This window comes from Macrobrachium nipponense, chromosome 24 (assembly GCF_015104395.2).
Source record: "Macrobrachium nipponense isolate FS-2020 chromosome 24, ASM1510439v2, whole genome shotgun sequence".
NCBI lineage: Eukaryota > Metazoa > Arthropoda > Malacostraca > Decapoda > Palaemonidae > Macrobrachium > Macrobrachium nipponense.
The window spans coordinates 53,496,881-53,518,004 of record NC_061091.1 but is presented as its reverse complement, the minus strand read 5'-3'; the positions used below and the strand labels follow the sequence as shown (position 1 = coordinate 53,518,004).

Genomic DNA, 21,124 nt, shown 5'->3' with positions numbered 1-21,124 from the left:
GAGTCAGCAAACGAACCTTCTGATTGGATGAGAAAAGTATTTAAACCCATCCCATTGGATAAGACCCGAATGACGTCATGGCTGGAGAGCCTATAGGAACCTGCGATTGGAGGAGACCGCGATGACGTCGTTGTCGGAAAGCCTATAAGAAAGAGTGTTTAAGGAAATCCCTATCCATTCGAACTTCTTCCACAGATTCTTCCTGTAGTGAGTGTGTGTTTGTGTCAGTTTCGTCCTTCCCTTTCCCAGAGGTAAGAGAAATAAAGACAGTGAAGGAGACAGTGAATGTGCTGGATATTTTCCAAGATTGTAGTGTCACTGTTTTTTTATTTTTATTTTTTTAAAGGGATGAATGGGGATAAACGTCGCGTTCGATATGATTCTTATTACGCAGTTTTATTTACAGTACGTGGAAGATGATGATGATGATAATAATAATAATAATAATAATAATAATAATAATAATAATAATAATAATAATAATAATAATAATGAAGAATGTTAGTACCATTTCCATTATTATTATTAACCTTTTTCGGCAGTACCTCAACCCCTTGGATGTTTTTGCCGAAATTGTTATAAACACAAAAATCAGAACAGGGAAAAGTTTTGACGCCATACAAAGAGATACAATAAGTTATTCCGAAAAATCCACCTTCCTAAAGAATCAGGGACACGACAACAAACTGAAGTTCTCCCACGAAGTCAAATCACCTTCCCCAGTGTTTTAATTAAGTTTATTTATTTTCAAATGAGAAACTTTGGTAGCAGAGCCTCCCTTTATATATTATATATATATATATATATATATATATATATATATATATCTATATATATATATATAACCTGTGGCGAAGGAGGGAATGTCCTGTTGTTTATCCTGTTAATTACGATGAAATCTGAGTCATCCATTGTTGACATAAAAAGCGGAAGTGACGAGAGAGAATAGTAATTAATACTTTATATACGGCCTTCATAGGACAGGCAATAGGTATATGATGAGAATAATTATAGCTGACACTTTTGTCTCCCAGGTGGTTGTGCCTCAGAGAGAGAGAGAGAGAGAGAGAGAGAGAGAGAGAGAGAGAGAGAGAGAGAGAGTGATTAGAGAGAGAAGAGAAGAGAGGAGGGCTTATTGAGTTGAATTCATTGTCGATTTGTGTGCTCATGATTGTGTTCTGTATTACATGTGGGTTTCATGTACCAGATATTAGCCTCCCAGTTATCGAGGGACATGAACCTTCCATCCTAAGCATCTTCTATTTATGGGTAAAGAAGACGCAATGAACAAATACAGCGTCAGCAGAACTTACAGATTGGTACTAATAGAAGCAACGTAAATTATGGAATCATCATACGTTGAACTTTTTCCTTGTAGCTCTTTGACCTACCGAGAGTGAAATAGACTTCAAAACTAATGATGGAGTGAACAGGGTGAATTGTGCCCGATTTTTCCAATTTATTTGGGATTACAGGAGGTTTTGAGAGGTCAGTTAGTTATACGCAAGACTACCAAGTTTCGCTAGACGCCATGTTTGGTTCAGGAGAGCATGGCCGTTTTTAATATAATAATAATAATAATAATAATAATAATAATAATAATAATAATAATAATAATAATCCTTTCGTTTATGTCAAGAATATCAACAGGATTATTCAAATTGATGAACTAGCTGTAAGGTGTAAGTTATTCAAAATTAAACCAATAGACTTTAGACCCAGTTATATAAACATTAGTCGGAACAACGTCGCTCGCTGCATTCACATTTCACTACTATTTTGATTTTCACATGCGTCCAGGCGTTATCTCTCCTTCCTTTCTGCATAGTTTATATCATAGACGTGAGAGCACAGTTTACAAGGTTCTGCTTGTTATTTATGCGCCCCTACTCAAGAGGTGCTAGTACTAAACACTGTATGGTAAATGTAGAGGAGACATCCGCACGAAGATAGCGTTTATTAATATATTTGTTTACCATACGATACAATATTGAAATGGGTGTTTATAAAATGATCCCCGAGGGGCTGGTACTAAACACGGCGTCCCGAGAAGCTCCCGCCAAGTTTAGGTGACTTGTAGCTAACAAACCAAAGTAGCACCGTTTACGACACCATTGGTACTGTCCTTTTTTTTTTTTATTAATTGTAAATTCGTGAGTCTGTTTGTCTTCTTTCCTTTGCATAAAAAAAATCCTAAAAACTTATACATTTATTGAGAACGCTATTTTGTCATGGAATATAATTTCCGTTCCCTTTGCATTTGCGTAATTATTATAAAAACTGGGCATTCTCTGACACAGAAACTGCCATCCTTTTTCTTCTTGAGCCACCTCGTATTAGTGAAAACAGCGTATGATCAAATGGCGCAGTGTGTGTCCGGTTGTCTACGTGTACTTGAGAAGCCTTTTAATCATTAACACAAAACTGGTGATTTTTGAGGCCTACAAAAACTAAAAATGTTATTATAGAGCTGATGAATGTAATGTAGAGGTGTTAGGAATGTTTGGCATAGATCATTCTCAACGTACAATCAAATGAATTTGTTATATCATCGCCGTGATTTCTATACAATTTGGAGTCGTTGGTAGGGTACCGTGACGAGCAGCGTGCACTAGATATTTAAACATCTGTAACTTAATGACTGTATATAAATCATGGTGATGTGATAAAAAAAAATAATCAAAAGAGCTACGTGTTCCAAACGTACCAATTAGCTATCATGGTGGAGTTTAATACCGACGCTAAGTAAAATTTACCTGCTCCCGATAGGTAAACGAGTACGGCAGATTCGGCAATAACTTTTAACTAACTGTCTTGATTACCAAATAGTTTGACCGTCGACTAGAATCGTTGGAAGGTACGTGTCGAGTGTTCGAGAAACTTCGATACCAATCCATTTATCGTTTATAATTCCTCTTCGGTTACATTCCCGAAGTAATGTGAAATGGTTATATAAAACACATTATATATGAGCAGAATGCTGCACACTGATATAGTACCTTATTTGGTAACTACAGAGCGTGGACCGAGAGATTATCTTCCAAAGGTAATTTGTGGTCAGGCGTAAATTGAAGAGTTACTGCACAATAAACGTTTAGCGTCATAGCTGTGGGAAAGAAGCTTACAGGGAAATTTTTCCTCGTTTTGTTCCTTGCTTGCAGCAACGCTCATTTTCCCGCCTAATTATAGACGGTAGTTACCAATATCCAGATAAAACACGTCTGGCCAAAAGCGCGCTCGTCGGTTACTTCTGTACGGTTTCTTGCGCAACTACTTTTCCGGAAATAATCGTCATAGCAGTCGTGTATATGCGTCTGTTATATCGTATGGTATAACGGGTGAAACAATCATTATATATATATATATGCATAATATAATTAATATATATACATATATATTATTATATTATATATATATATATATATATATATATGCATATATATTATATATAATACATATATATATATATATATTATATATATATACAATTATATAATTATAAATATACTATATATATATATACTAATATATATATTTTATAAATATATTTATAAATATATATATATATAATATTATATATTTATACTTATATATCTATATAATATATATACATATATATATCTATATATACATATATAATATTGTAATATATATATATATACATATATAACTAATATATATATTTATGAAATATTTCTAAATATATAATATATATAATATATATATATATATGTAATATAATATATATACTATATATATATTATATTATAGATATCTACATATATATATATAGCTTAATATATATTATACAATATACTATATATATATATATATATATATATATATGGGTTATATACTATATATATTATATATATATATATATATATATATATATATAGAGAGAGAAGAGAGAGAGACGAGAGAGAGAGAGAGAGAGAGAGAGAGAATGTAAAAAAGTGATTATTATACATACAGTTACAGCCACGAAGGAAAATCGAAACAATTGAGATGCCAAGTACTTTCGTCTTATTACCACGACACAAGACATGGTCTCAATCGTTTCATTTATCCTGTGTGGCTGTAACTTTGTTCATATATATATATTATATATATATATATATATATATATATATATATCCTGTGCGGTTTAACTTTGTTTATATATATATATACATATATACATATATATATATATATATATATATATATATATATATATATATATGAATTATGAACTAACAATGATGACTAAAGCTTAGCAACATACTGTACAGCAAGCAACTGCTACGATATTTGTGATTCTTCGTGGTTTCAGCGTAACAGTACAGCTGAGAAACCCAGAGAGATGAAAGAGATATCCCACTAGAAAGTAGAGAGAGAGAGAGAGAGAGAGAATGTATATGAAATACAAATAACGATCATAACAACGCCTGCATAATCTAGCCAATCATTTCAGTAATAATTTTGCAGATGTTAGAAAAAAAAGGACATAACCTGAAAACTTTATGGAATTTGGGCCTGTTATTTCATCTTGACACAAAGGAAAGACGGTTTCTCGAAAATCTTCCTGCCAACAATGCACTGAGTGAGGTGCACTGACGTCACTACCCGACCCCAAAGGCAACAGCCCTCCCCCTCCTGCCCCCCCCCCCCCCAACGGATTTATAAATTTAAATTTTGTTTCCTACATAAAGAAAATTTAGAATGAGAAAAAAATGAAGAAATAAAATCATTCTTGTGGCCATGATTTTGAACTTGGCGTGAACTTTTGTCATGTCGATATGCGAGCTAGGATTTAGAAGCTAAGTATCTGTATGATTATAAGATGATCATCTGAAGATTAACACTGAGCACAATCTTAGCTCCTTCGAATTCGTTATTTAAAAATGTCCACTGGATTTTCCAAAGTTATCAGCCAATAATAATTAATACTAATAATAATAATAAACTTCATTGAACAGTATGGCCGTCTGTATGCCGTTTAGTTTGTATTGTAGTTTATCAATGTCTCGAATGAGTTCTTTAGTAGCGGCAGAATAATAATAATAATAATAATAATAATAATAATAATAATAATAATAATAATAATAATAAGAAGAAGAAGAAGGAAGTAGACCCTCTCTTAAGCACGTCTTATTATAAAGGATGGCAGCATTGTCCGAATTAATCTTATATTGAGTCTCCAGCAAGTGTCCCATATCGCATGGAGAGTAAAGATGATATAGAGCAGAAAATCTGATTAAGCGCTCTTAATATATCCATCTTTGCCGACGTTTGAACATTGGCCAGTTAATGAGCAACATCAACGTAGAAGGAAAACGAGACATCATGAAAATTGAAGAAACTCAGTTTAGGATTAATTCGCCAGATGCAGTATCCTTTTTAACAAAATAATACTAATAATAAAAATAATGATAATAATGAATGACCATTTGTGAGTAACCCGTCCGCTAACCAGGAAACCTCAGCTCGAAGGGAGATCAAATTAGCGTTACCAGTTTTCGTTTCCTCTGAAAGAGAACATAACTTTCGATTACTCCTACAAACCAAGGTGGCTCGTTATATTCCTTCAGACTGATAATTGGTTCGCATGGCTCATACTGGGTCTTTCTTTTAATGTTTCATCGTATACTACTCTACTCATACGAGTCATTATCATATAAAATATGATGCATAATGGCATACAATGGTTCCGTTCATTAAAAAAGGGAATAATTAAATAAGATAAACATGTATTATTTCCGTGTTTGTGTATGCATGTATGTATGTATGTATGTATGTATATATACACATATATATAATATATATAATATACTATATATATAATATATATATTACATACACACACACACACACACATATATATATATCTGTGTGTGTGTATATATATATATGTAATATTATATATATATATATATATATATATATATATATATATATATATATATATATATATAGTTTAGCTGGCGAATGAAAGCCTGTACATATTTGAAATATATTTTGCATTCATATACTTTTAAGCAAATGCTTATGTGTACACATTCAGTACATTTCATATTCTATTCCAGGCAACATGCGGTCTGTCTACTTAGGTAAGTGGCCTGGAGGAATTCCGCCTTCTACCGTAAGAGGAAGCGACACCTCCATCCCCGCCCCCCGGTACTCATCCCAGAGAGTAGAAAGTGACGAGACGTAAACAGACGGGTGGCGTTGCCAACCTTGCGCGGATTAAGACACTTTTCCACGAAATGACGGTACTGTGTGACAGATGTTCTTGCACGGGGAGAGAGGTATGTGACAGTGAAATTATGACGCGCATACCAGTTTAATTTCCCCCTAAGCGTTAAGCGTGAATGACGGAACTGGTATAGCTTCTTTTCAAACTTCATCATAATCTCGTGCATGGAATATCATGAAATCCTACTAGCATCTTGTGAAAACACCGTTACCTCTCTCTCTTTCTCTGATTAGTCAGCCTTAGCTTAAAGGCCTCTTTTTCTCCTTTTCATTCAACAATTGGGAAGACTCCTCGCCAATACATAACTATCGTAGTTTACAGGTTAAGTCGGTATGTTTGACTGTCTGTCTGTCTGTCTCCCTCTCATCCCCTAAATGTTTACGAGATACAATCGTGGATTACAGAAATGTCTGTACCTCATTAGTGACCGCAAACGTCAACAGTAAATACACATACTAAGCATTCATTGCCGCAGGTGGTAAATTGAGCGTTACTACTGACGTCTACGCTTCCGTTGCGTCACTTGAATGAGTGACATGACTGTTACAAGTGCTCTGAAGTACTTAGAGGAAATGATCTCATTACGTAAGAATTCTCGCGTTTGTGGTGAGTGGATCGTTGACAGTCTTTAGAAATTTTCTAAGTAATAAAACTACAAAATATGTAAATATTATAAATTTTATAAAGTACACGGGATTAATATAGTACGCAAATGAACCGTCCACCAACTAAAGAGTTTAGTTTGAAATGTTTTCCTGAGCAAGCGTCAACATATAACCAAAAGTTAGCTTTTTTGCTTTGATGATATTTTGTCAATTATCTTTTCACCAAGATATGAGCTATAGATTTTCAGTCACTTGACCATTTACTTTCTCTCTCTCTCTCTCTCTCTCTCTCTCTCTCTCTCTCTCTCTCTCTCTCTCTCTCTCTCAGTCGTTAGCCATGACTTCCCAGTCCTATCTTTAAATTCAACTATCTTTTCGATAGGACCACTACTCAAAAAATGTTTTAATTTCCCGCTCTGACGACTGCTACGTATTATAAGTTTTGCATGAATATGGGTCTGGAACAGGGCAAAAATTTCCCCAAACTTTGCATTGTCACTACCTCAATTTTAAGGACATAGGATATCTTTGCCGCTTGCACCATGCCCCCCGGGTCTGCTGCAAGCATAAGTCTCTAAACACACACACACACACTATATATATATATATATATATATATATATATATATATATATATATATATATATATGTGTGTGTGTGTGTGTGTGTGTGTGTGTGTGTGTATAATTTTAAATTCAAAGAGAAAATCTCATTAGCCGAGTATTAATAACATTTAAATTAAAGTAAATAAGATTACATTCGCCATCTACAACCCACAACCATGCAACTAAATCACGTGGTTTAATACCCTTACCTGGGTGATTGCAGCTAGCGTGATTCTGACGGTTGGATTAGCGGTGACCTTAGGTCAACAGCAGGTGCTGCCATTCCTGGACGCAGTTCCTAGAACGCTGTTTTCGTGCGTGGATCGACCCTACGGGTACTACGCCGACGTGGAAGCCAACTGCCAAGTCTTCCACATCTGCCTCAACAATGCCCAGTGGGATTTCCTGTGCCCGAACCAAACGCAGTTCAATCAGGTGAGATGATGAGTAGACGGCAAATGATCATTTACCGCCATTTCTTCCGAGTGCCAATTGCTGGCACCTCTCTCCTCCATGCCATTGCGTTCTGGCTGCCAGATATCTTCTTGGTTTTTTCTTGGTCAGTTCTGTAAGGTGGAGAGATAAGGGAATAAATTTTAGTTCTTATAATTAGTTCAGAAAGTTTGTCTGTGCTATGACTACTTCTGAAAGCAAGTGACAATTGTGAATGGGAAGACAGTACAGGGGTATTATGTGAATATAGCTACCGTTTAATCTTATATAAGCACATGTATACATTATACGCAATACATGAACTTTCATATACACACTGTATACATGTATATATATAATATACATTATGTATACATATATACAGGGCATCCATAAAGTCCCAGTACCATTACAATCAATAAATACTTGTAATGGTGCTGGGACTTTATGGACACCCTGTAACACACACACATTAGGCACTCACAAGGCTGGCTAACTAGGGCTATGATCAAACGTTACCCAAGGTTATGTATTTTGTCCAGTTTTCTAATTTCCACCCAATTTCAGGAATACTTCGTTTGCGATCATCCCGTGAACGTGGACTGCGACTTGTCGGAGTCACTCTACTCCCTGAACAGCAACTTCGGAAAGACTCAGGCGGAGGTTGGGGGGGAGGAGGAGGTTGATGGGACTGAGTCTCCTGTCCTTGGGATCGAGGAAGCCGTTTAACGCCGCCTTCGTCCCCTCTTAGGTTTAAAGTTAAAAGTGAAGCGAATGAAACAAAATGTTGACTAGTGAGTGCAAAGCAGTCGGGTAAACCTTCGTTATGTTAGAGTTCAAGTTTTTCCTTATTCCTCACTTTCCTATCATAGTCTTTCGCTCAAAGCACTAATTTTTTTCCTCTTTACGCTTTTGTTGCATTTATTGTTTTGTGGCCAGGTATGTTGGTATATTAACCAAGCCTAAGTTCTATAACCTAATTTAACCACATACGTCATAAATGTGTTGGCAGTACTTTACTCTTTTTCAACAACGTTCATAACCTAACCTTAAAAATAGCAAACGGGTTATGTAACGTAACAGGTCTCTCTGGCTCTATGGCTTAACAGTCAACTTAACCTGACCTGTAACCGATGCGAAAAACTGAATATAACACAACGAATGTTAGCTAAAATAAGTCTCTCCATTTTATATGTAAACTGATATATTTCATCATCTACAATAATGTTAAGAGTAATGGGCGAAAATACGCTTCTATTTATGAACTGTGAAAAGACCCATCCATTTGAATTCTTTGTAATGTATACTTACGTAGGATAGATCTTCCCACTCTGCCAACTAATGTGAAGACACGACATCGTATTTACGATTCCAAAATATTGAATAAAATATTTAGTCCTCTTTGGATTAGATGGACCAGCTAATTTGAAATAGATACATCAGTCACACAAATACAATCTCAGTGCGTTGCATTAAACAAGAAACTAAAATAAAATAATCAAATCCAGACTTTAACAGGCCATAAAACTACATAGTCACTTTAAAAAGTTAATTATTCACCTTTACACTCAATAAATAAGAATTTAGGCTTTCAGAAAAAAAAATTGCATCTCCATTTGCTTATTTTTCGTCTAATACAAATGCACCTTAAAAGAGATTTTAATCTTAACAGCCGAATCAAGAAACATCAAATGTATGATGAAATATCAGCAATAGCGATGTAAATTAACCTTCGTTTAATTCCGGAAACGAAATTGTAAAGTTCAGAAGAAAATCTTCATTACGTTCAGACAAATTCCATAAAGCCCAGAGGAACAACGAAACAATGAATTAGTGCTCTGGAGGCTGCGTTGGTCAAGCATAGATAATAATTATGCCAAAATATCATTGCTTTTGCTTGAAGTCAGGTTATATAATGACAGTAGTTGATGATGAAACCTTTACAATGAAGATGATGAAACCTTTACAATGAAGGCCTCATGGAGGTAGTACACCTCTCAACATAGCACTGCATATCAAACAGGATGTTATTAAGCCTACACTATAGATCACACCATTGTAATGTAACCAAACCACTGTAAATAAGAATACGTAGCTTAGGCTAATTTTTTTTGTTCACAAGCGCTACAGCAATGTACTTCTAATATTTCTCCAGAGTTTCACATAGTTTTACATTGTAAATTTCCTTTCCTTGTCTACGTTGTTACATTATTTTTTACACTTGCAGTCACACCTTCTGCGATTAAATGCAGTGCCTAAAGTGTCTCTACTTTTGAACAGTTTCTCCAGCTCCATTGTCACTTTTGTGTTATAACCTCTTTCAATGTTCTTACGTCACCCGAATTACTCTCTCCATATTTAAATAAATACTCTTTGCACCACAATCCAGCTAAATGTACGCAGAGCGTGATGACCTCTTTCCGATAATAATAGGTCAGTCGTAGCGTTCATCATCCATATTTATTAACTGTATTTATTCATATTTCCTGTGGACTGGAAGTCAGGTGATTTTGTCTATTTTTCCAGAATTTCCTTAATTTTCCATTTACTCAATTTCCAGCCAGCTGGAAGACAACTGATTTTGTAAATTAATTTTTCTCTATATTACAGTATATCTCCAGTGATTTAGAGTATTTCAGGTTATGTATCCAGAGTCTCGAACATCAGGTCTAGTTTTGTGCTTCCAGAATCGTATAATCTTCCTCGTCTTGAGTAATAAGTCCTTAATGATTTTTTTTTACCAAATAAAGAGAAGCTCAGAGCGGATATCAGGACAAAATTGTAAGGACACTTAGAAAATTGCGAGAATTCCAGTTTATGTAATGAATCATTTTTGTAACTCATCTCGGTACATGGAATGATCGCGGATTGAATTTATATTGACTCCCGGTGAGAAGGGTATTATGTCAAGCTATGATCAGAAAAGACTGGAAATTACAGTTACGTGGATGAGATTGATCAAATTACTGACAATAGATTTTTCAAACTGAAAAACACTAAAATGCAATTCGAAAACCAGTTCAGGACAATCGCCTTTTTTTTCTCTCTGCCTCCTTTTCGCTTATTTGTTGGATTTGGTTAAGTGCCGAAAAACGACGCAATGACGTTGTTAAAAATTCAGCTATTGATTTTTTTGCAACCAACCATCTCAATTATTCCTTCCGCAAATTTTTACAAAACACTTTAAAAATCCAGTCATTCGGTTTGCAGACCTCGAAATGTTTATCATTATTGTGGAAACCTTTGAAATTCTTTACAGCATTACTCAGTCATTACTAAGTCAATCTCTCTGCTGTTGACAAAATATGACTTAACCACTGTTCCACCAATGCTAAACATTTCAGTCACCACCGGAAATTCTTCATTCATCACTACTACTACAACCAAGCAAGGATCAACCATTACTTTCACTATAGCCACGATAAAGCAGTTACTTTCTAAAACTGCTTAAAAATGGTTATTTACTCGTCGTCCTTTCAGTCCAAGGGAATTCACTCACAATCCTTACAGCCCTTTTGGAACTAAATCGTTACTCCTCCAACCTCAAGGAATTCAGACAGTCTGAATGTCTGACCTATTGGAATGACGCCACTCTTCTTGTAACCTCCTGGAATTTTGTAAATGTTTGTGCATCCAACTAGAAAATTTCCAGTAATTTGAAACCGTCTGGAATTCAGTTATTTTGTATGTAACCAATTCGGCTCGAATTTTTGCTCTTTGGACACTGAAATCCAGTCTTCACTTGCACAACCTTCTGGAATTTAATAATTAGTAGCCTAAGAAAATCGACCATTGTTTGAAGGAGCAATTACATATAATCTCCAAATGTACTCTATGCAGTGCCCGAGATTTTTATATCTCCACTGAAATTCAGTCATTCTTCTCTCAAGATACATTTCAGACCTACTGAAATTAAGAGTTTGCTCCTGCAATTCACTGAACTGGAAAACACTGAGCTGGACCACTATTCACGGATTATACTGTAATTCAGTCCCGGCCTCATCTCGCTGAAATATTGTCGCATCCCACTGAAAAGTTCAGTCGTTCTTAAAAAATCAGTTAACATGCCTGCAACTTCCCAAATTTCTTTTTCCCTTCTTATCTTTTGCAGTCTGCTCTCTCCACCTACTAGAAAATTCTTCTCTCTCTAGGATCTTCTAATGGAACCAATCCGTGGAAATTCCGACAGAATGTTCAGTTACTAAATGCATACTGATAGTGTCATCTAGTCCATTATATAACCCAGCAAAATGTTTCTTACACTTGTTACCTTGTTGTTTCGATATTATGTTATTCTGTAAAGCCAAAATAAATCATATTTGACGCACAGACTTTTATTCAGATATTCCTATATGGTAATGAATGATATGCGCTTTAATTGTCTGCATTGGAAAATCAACCCACAATAGTGATGACAGGCTGCCCGTTAGCATTTTATTCATACAGACAGTGACATCGCAAGCCTCAGTTCCCTGACCCATTTCTTGCATTGCACCAAAGATATAGAGGGCCTCTCTATATCTATGCATTGCACAAGAACAATTTAAACTGTCTCGTGTAAAACCGTTTTTATTTGCTGATGTTTTGTTAAGAAACCCGCCCCCGCCCCCCCCCCCCGCCACCCCCGTTTTTTTTGCATATATGCCAAGCACTGGGGCAACTAAGACCCTTCAGCACTGAAACGGAAATTGACAGGAAGAAGGTATATGAAATGTGTAACAGGAGGAAAACCTCAAAGCAGTTGCACTATGAATCAACTGTTACGAGAGGATGGAAAGTAAGATGGAAGAAAAGAGAATATGAACGGAGGTACAGCAAAAGGAATGAAAGGGAGTTGCAGCTAGGGGACGAAGGAACGCTACAAAGAACCTTAAGTGATGCCTACATTGCACCGCATGAGGTGCACTGACGGCATTCCCTCCTACGTGGCTAATGTTTCATTCACTTATTACTTTGCTGAGTAAGTATAGGCATTTCGCCGAAGAAAGAGACTGCTTCGGAGAAAATATAAGTTGCAATTCTATAAGTACATAATTGCATTTAAGAAGCTCTGGTGTCTTCATCTCCTTCAAATACAATCTATCAAAATATATAACAAGATTTTCCTATTCCTTAATAGGGCTCTCAGTCTGCTATTTATCTCACCCCACCCAGCATAATTAAATCTTGCTGCCTGCACAATCAATGTCATTCTCTGTGTAGTGCAATTTTATTCTAATGGCCTATTTCATCTGAAGAGAAAGCCGCCATTCTATTCATTATCCAACCAGCATCAGTCTAAACCTCGACTTTCGCTTTGGTTCTGAACTTCTGACTAAGAGTACTATAGGTTTTGTATGAGAAGCGCACCTAGGCTGTATAAAACTGCCTACGTGTAAAAGCTATCAATGACTCTTCTGTTTGGCAGTTTGGCATGATAAGGACAACGCTTTATCCGCCAATTCCTCTGTAGATATTTCTACAATCGCGTTGTTCTTACTTCCCTCCTTGAGAGCGTTCAGCGGGCTTTCCGCCAATGTATATACCATATAAGATCATGTTTTGTATGCTTTTATATTCGAAGTTATATGACTCGCAAGAAACAAATCGGCTATCGCCAACCCATTTTTACTCTCTCGCTGGTCGGATACCACATTTCCGCCAGCACGCTGTACTATTTGAATTTCCTTTACCTGTATTAAAATCCCCCTACGGGTTGCTCTTGAGCAAAAGCCCGTGCTGGCATAAAGCCAGCTTAATCTTAAACAACAAACAAAAACGTAATAAAAATCTGTACACTTCTACCTGCCTCTTTGTCCACCCCTCACAGCAGTCTCGAAAAAGAAGTAATGTAAGGTTTTTGGATTTTTGGATTCTATGGTCTCTCGGATATTTTCAATATTAATTTTATACAGATTCCTTATCTCGTTTTGCCCAACAGTGAAAAAAAGGGTATATTGTAGGTGATGTTTCGTCAATCACTAATCTTGATACTTTTTTCAGATTTGTCTGTGAAAAATCTGAGGTTCCTGGGGTAGCCTACTCACTTTCTGGTTAGTTACTCAAGACCTTTTGACTAATTCGTCCATTTTGAGAGAGAGAGAGAGAGAGAGAGATTCAAGCTTGTAAAATTCTAGGATAACCAATGAAAAGGTTAATGAAATCCCTTTGTTTACCCAAAGCTTACGAAAATTGAATATAATAAAAGATAAGTCAGATAAGCGTGTACGTACAAAGGCACTAGTTGTCAAAATATCTGAAAAGCTATTTCCAATAACGAGTGTATATATATCATATATATAGGTATATATATATATATATATATATATATATATATATATATATATATATAGTGTGAGTATGTGTTTAATAGAAAAGAGGCAATATAAATTCAAAAATTATTCATGAGAGAGAGAGAGAGAGAGAGAGAGAGAGAGAGAGAGAGAGAGAGAGAGAGAGAGAGAATCCAGTCACGGGTTGTACAAGGAGCAAGGGTTTGTACCTGAACAAGGCTGGTTTAAACTAAACCAACAACAGTACTGTAAACCCTTACCTCCAGTGTGCGATATAATCGTAAAAATACGAGAATTTGATTGAATGCAATGTACGGTACCTTGCGTCCGATTACGGGATACAAAAGCAATTTGTTTCAAAATTCATTACAGATATATAACTAGAAAATTATCAAATGATAAGAAAGTCTCGTATTTCCCTGTGTGCTTCTATCACTTGCCAATAGGTTTCATCGATTATACGCCTGGATTTGACTATTCCTAGCAACCATTACACCTGACACTAAAACACAAGCCAAGTTAGGCGATGGGGGAAAGTGGGGAGGGAGTAAGGAAAAAAATGGTAAGCTTTGAAATAGGGGATTAAAATGCAGCGGTTAAATCAAGGAAATCTAGATAAGGACAGAAACAGAAAAGGCAAAAAAAATTTTAGATCTACGAATAACTCTGCTTCGGGTATTTCTTTGGAAATTACAGTTTCCTATAGTCTTTGGGTTACTTATTAAGAATTTGCCGTTACTTTGGGGGGTCCTAGAATTACCAAAATTCTTACATAGTTTAGTAAATGTGATGTTTAGAAATCAACACAGTAATCATAATTTACAAATTCAAAACAATAGTCCATTTGTACGTAGACAGAGGAGACACGTAACATGCACAAGTATTCACCGAATAATAAAGCTTTATATAAATATTTGTGTAATGAATAATTCTTTATATTATCACAGAATATCCTACCAAAATTGTTTGTTAACTCCCAGTCACTATCCTGTGTAATTAATATGGTTACTCCCTTCCATCTGAAATTGGTGCCTTGATATTTTTTGGGTCACTACCGTTCAAAGTTTTAAGATAAAAAAGTATCTATCTAACTTCCATTACTAATTATACAAGCAGGCCTATACTGGAGAAATTTTCGATGCTATATTATGAAAACGCTAGGATGATACTGATTCCAACACGATAATTTCGATCTGTTTGATATAATCTTTTGGATAATCCCTAATGGAATTAATGTGGAGTAATGCCTTGACTCAGAGAAGACAAACTTCACCTGTCTAGGGCTAGCAACCTTGTTTTAAGTTTTGAAAATGGGAGGGCCCTTCAACCCTTGTTATGTCTAACGTGCTTGAGAACAGAATTCTCTACGCCATCCACTGATTCTTCAATCTTATCGAGACGTACATGAGATACAGGAGTTGTGGAAGAGGCAGAGGCTCGGTGAAAGTTTTCGGACGGAGTTTAAAAAGGAGTTTGCAAGGAAAAAAGGTTTTATAAGGGCTATTATGCGGGTGATCCAACGTTTAATTTATCGTTATGGAGAGAAGTTCCTGGAGGTTGTGGAGAAATTTCGGAGGATATAAATCCGAAAGTAGAAAGACTGCAGAAAAATCAACAACAAAATACTAGTAGTTACCGAAACATTAAGGAGGAAACTATGTAAATGGCATAGCTTACTTTCTGTCACAAGTTGACAGCAATCCTAACCTAAATTTTTAAACTTGGACTCCTTGTCCTGATCCAGCCAGTTGGGTTAGAAGTATGCAGACAACCTCAACCTAATCAAAGTTTCCGCATTTTCGTCCTTTAAAGCAGCAAAAAACGAAATGGACCTAAATCCAGGACCAATTAAGAGATGGGGGTAATTCTATACAATAGCTCCGCCACTAATAATTTTGATTTTTTTTTTCTGGTGAATTACTTAGTGTTTTATCTAAAGCTGACTTTTTTTTTTTTTTTTTTTTTAAGAGGAACAGTAATTTTACCCGATTTGTTAACCTTTCCATCTTGGGGGACCCCCAGTGGGAAACCGGGGTTTTTGGGTGGGGAATGAATTAAAGAATCCGTTTTAACGTACGAATAATGGCACATGTAGAATTAGCAATAAACAAGGCCACCAGCTAACCTAAACAAACCACCAAACCTAACCTAGTTGCCGTATCCTTACCTAGCGGGGGGGCTCCCCCACTGCGACCCCCCCCCCCTTACACAACCATATTAAATATAAGACCGCCTAAAACCCTTTGTGTACTTACTTAGGTTGGAGGGTAAAGGTGAGCTGCCATCTTTAAGAATGCATGAAGCCTGTGATCCAATACTTTAAAATGCAATTTAAAATAGGCAAGAGCCACGTATCCAACACACTGATCCTTTCGACGACCGCATTTAGGCAGCAGATTCTTCAAATCCCGCCACCGCCTCTCAATAGTATTAGTATGAGCCCCAGTGTGCAGGTCCACAAAGTTCAAGGAGTGGTTGACTCTTTAATGAAGAAATCCACATAAATTGATGTCAAAGCAGATGGTAAATGAGAAGTCGCACTAGAAGTTGAAGGTTCACATGCCTCCATGGCTCTCAAAAGTGAAAAATAAGCGGTGGAAATTGTGTGAAAACTGTCGAAAAGTGTTAGTTTCCTAGTAAAACTGTCACGTGATTGGGCATTCAAGTCACGTGATTCTAGTTTTGTTAAAAAGCTAGTCGCCAACAAAATAGCGTACCTTTAAAGTTTGGGTAAAACTGCTTAGGAAACGGAAAAATCCTGTGATCTCAGACACTTCTTGCCAGAACAGCACAATGAATCAGCACGTTAATAACATGTATTCTTCAGTCATTCACTCATAAAAACAAGTATTTCTCCTCCAACTCACTGAACCACAGATCACATAGAAATCTATGTCTTGCTACGTAGAATACAGTCGATGATGTAATAAAGACATAATCTGTGATTTTAACGTAGTACAAACGAACAAACGAGAGCTCAGTCTGAAGAGGAATTTGAGAGTTATGAAATCGAGGGACTCGGTTTTTTTCAGGTGGGTCAAATTTAATTTTGATTTTTAAACCACTTCTAGAGCTAGCGCCGCTTAGATTTATATATCAAACGAAACCTTGGACTTCCCTCTTTTTAGTGAAAGTACTTAAATTTGATAACTTGCTGGCGGAGCAGACGGTAAGAATTACCGAGATGGGTTGTGCCTAGGATTCACGACGTTGATTCCTAAAGTAAACGTCAATGTTATTTGTAATAAACTCTTGGCGTCTGCTACGAGAAGGAAAAAAGGCGACAGGAGTGAACATCGCAGCGTGAAATGTCTCCATTAAGGCATTCAATTTAGCCTTCATTCACAAATATTGACGCGTGAATGTGGCCTAGCTTTTGTAACGGCCTTGTGCCTAATTTTACAACTTACTTTTCATGCAGTCTCACAACTCACCGAAATGTACCGTGCCTAAGAAACATTGCGTTGCTGGCATGCATTCAACTGGCAGCACACACAGACTCCACTTAATCTTTCGAGAGTTTAGAAAAAGGAATAAATGTCATACACCATTGGTGGCAAGTTCCTGCTTAATGGACAGTAAATCTCTTGTAAACAAACGCAGACGACACTTGGGTCTTGGGTAGAGGAGAGTTCTACCGCCATCTATTGCCCTGAGTTCATAAATTTTTCTATACCTGATATTCGCTTTATATTTACCCAGAAAAATTTACACACACACACACACACACACACACACATACACACACTCACATATATATATATATATATATATATTATATATATATTATATGTGTGTATATATACATATATGTATATATTTATATATAGCTATATATATAAATCATAAGTAACTCATTTTAGTGAAGTAAAGTAACTATATACTATATGGGAAACGGATAAAAAAAAAATCTTATTATGAACATTTCACTTTATTCTATGCGGTTGACAATACAATACAAGAAAGGCAGCGGAAATAATATAGCTAAACCTTAAGGATACATGAAATAAAAATATACAATATTTACAATTAATTGTGACAATAATACGAGATAATATAATAATAAGAGATAAACCTAGTGTTTTGAATAAAAGAATGGACCTGTGAATTCCGCGGTAGTCTGGTTTGTTTAAATCAAAAAGCCATATAATTCACAGCCATTTAACAAATTTTTACTATTAAAATTTCATTCCAAAAGAATTAAACTCTTGGCACTTCCTGGATGCAAAACTGACATTTTCAAAACAACAGATGAAATGACGTAGTAGTACAATCTTTTCTTCTTGAAGTGAAAACTTCACATCCCATTACATTTACATGCACCTTCAACAGTGAGTGATATATCTCTTATTATGTCCGTACTTTGCCTAAAAATATCACATAAATCATACACAGTATCAATGCAGACCACTTGCTGGCAAGGGTTCACACAAAAAAAAAAAAAGGTCAAGAGAAAATAATTACATACGTAAAAGTAACAATTGCGCTGGAAACAGCATGTTTTTCATGAGATTCTAAAAATTACATCTACGGTAATTCATCACTTCAAAACCCAATTTTGAATCCAATACATGTGTAAGATACAAAAATCATACTTTTTAATAAAGTATCAATACTTTTGACAATGGATAAGACTGGTACAGCATCATCCTTTATCCTATAATCTATCTCTTTTAACTAGGATAAAACATTTGCATCTTCATTACTGTAATAACACCCATTAATTTTAACACATCAAATACATAAACCCAAATACTATCAATCATACAAAAATAAAAATGTTTCGAGAATGAATAATAGTATTATTGCCAATAACTGAACAACTGCTTCAAAATTAATACAAATCTTAAAGCAGCATTTTCTACCTCTTCCATTATTCTAAATCGCCTTATTTCAAACAAATGATGGATAGAATTCTCTTCAGTAATGTTACCACTCAGCTATCCAATTAAAACTAAACTTGCAATACAACACAATATATATATATAATATATATATATATGTATATATATATATATATATATATATATATATATATATATAATATATATATATATATATATATGGTAAAGTTGCTTAATTAAGTGCATACAATGCATACTTATTTTTTGATTAATGTAATATTCCTTTAGCTTGAGTTATATCTTAAAACATCTATTGAATGTGTAGTACAGCACGATTAAACAATAATGAAATAAACTCAGAAATTAAAAGAATACTGTATAAGCCAAGATAAGTAACACAGTTTACAATATTATTGTCATAACAAACATTTTCAGAGAAACCAGTTGTTTGATAAAGGAATCAAACCAAATCAAAATGGCTGCCTTGAAGCATCGTATTGCTTACTTCCACTGCCAAATTTGACACTATGGCACATATGGCACATTGTTGAAAGGTCCAGTGTTTGTGCGAATACGTGACTGTGATATGACAAGTCTTCCTTCCATGACGAGGTTACATGGAGTATCTTACACCCATCTTAATGATTGTGACAATTGCTGTATATCCCTTAAGTGTACTGCATATTCTTAACTGGTTATAATATAGAGTGTATATTTCTCACTAGTTTTAAAATGTAAACACCTTAAAAAGTTGTCATATACTGCATATCCTCAAAGGTTTAGCATATAATGTTCAGGGCTACAGTACTGTATCATCCCTTTGTAGTTTAGGATGTACTATATATCCCATACAGACTATATGCTGAATATCCTTAGGTTATAAAATTATGGATATCCTCGAAAGGTTACATTATAAATGTACAGTATATCCCCATAGGTTATCATAGGCTTGGGGAAAAATAAAACTATTGTTTACAGTACTGCGTAGGCAGAACTGCCAAATGTAAGTTTAACAATTACTCTAGAATATATGATTGATTAATGAGGAAGATAAGATATATGTACACATATACAGCTGTGATAAAACATCATCTACAAAAGCATTGATTGTTATGTACACACCTACATTATTAGAATTCGTGATTTTGAGAAAGTAGGAGTCTCCGTCGATTATTTTGCGAGAGGAAGTCTACACAAATATATCAAGGTTTTCAGAAGATGTTTGAGCCATGCTTTCACTGACTGCTTGCAGCACTGAGCAGGATTTACATAATGATGCTTCTGCATTTTTTTTTTTAGATGCTTAAGTCCACCAGCCATCATCACCACCACCATCAACATTTATGTTTTTTATCTTCAAGTTTTCCATTTACGAGGATTAACATCCCATGATATCTTCCTGCTCTCCTCTTAAGGTGGTACTGTAGTGTTAAATGTTGCCTTTTCATGTCTATTGTTTTTTTTATGTGGCATGATTTTCCACATTTTTGCTTTATGTTGCGTGTAGTATTTGAGCTTTATTTCTCTGAGTCTATGTTCCTTTCCTTGCGTTCTGTTTCTCATTTCTATTGTGGAACATGCTGGAACAAAGATGTAGACATTCATCGTTTTTTTATCCCTCAACATGGGACTAAGATAAGCATGAAGGTTACAGGATCTGTCCCCTCTAATTTGACAGAACTTAAATTTTCCAAATTCCCCATTCAAGTTGCTAAGATCACCTGCATCACTGGGGATTTCTAAAAGGACGACTGATAATCATATTACAGAACAAGTTACGGCTATTTCGTGTGATTCAGTGCTTATGACTACAGTGATCTTAAAGAGACCATCAACCCCCTTCCAAAAATTTCTTACTCATTCAGTTTTCATATTGCTATTGATAATTTCAGCTGTTACCACACCAGATTTCTTACATTGATCATTATAACTGTTAAAACGCAACGAAGGAAATTAACTGTACACACGTAAGTTTATGATCAATATTTCCGGTTTTTGGCCTATAAATTGGCAACATATAGTACGTTTCCTCGGAAAGGATTCTTAAGTGCAAAAGTTACAAGGTATGGATGCATTTTGCCTAATGGGGTTTTTCATAAAAGACGCTTTTCTAGCTTCTACAAAAAAA

At 35.3% G+C, this 21,124-nt stretch overlaps 1 protein-coding gene across 2 annotated transcripts; it reads left to right on the top strand.

Moving 5' to 3' along the window:
* Positions 1-111: 111 nt before the first annotated feature.
* LOC135205636 (U-scoloptoxin(01)-Cw1a-like) lies at positions 112-12,205 on the top strand. Of its 2 annotated transcripts, none has more exons than XM_064236447.1 (4): positions 112-207; positions 6,069-6,092; positions 7,672-7,883; positions 8,448-12,205. In XM_064236447.1, the coding sequence occupies exons 2-4, from the start codon at positions 6,074-6,076 to the stop codon at positions 8,607-8,609; spliced, it is 393 nt and encodes a 130-aa protein (XP_064092517.1). In that variant the 5' UTR covers positions 112-207; positions 6,069-6,073; the 3' UTR covers positions 8,610-12,205. The 2 variants fall into 2 exon arrangements, with proteins under 2 accessions (XP_064092517.1, XP_064092516.1); XM_064236446.1 differs by having other exon boundaries at positions 163-251.
* The last annotated feature ends 8,919 nt before the right edge of the window (positions 12,206-21,124 follow it).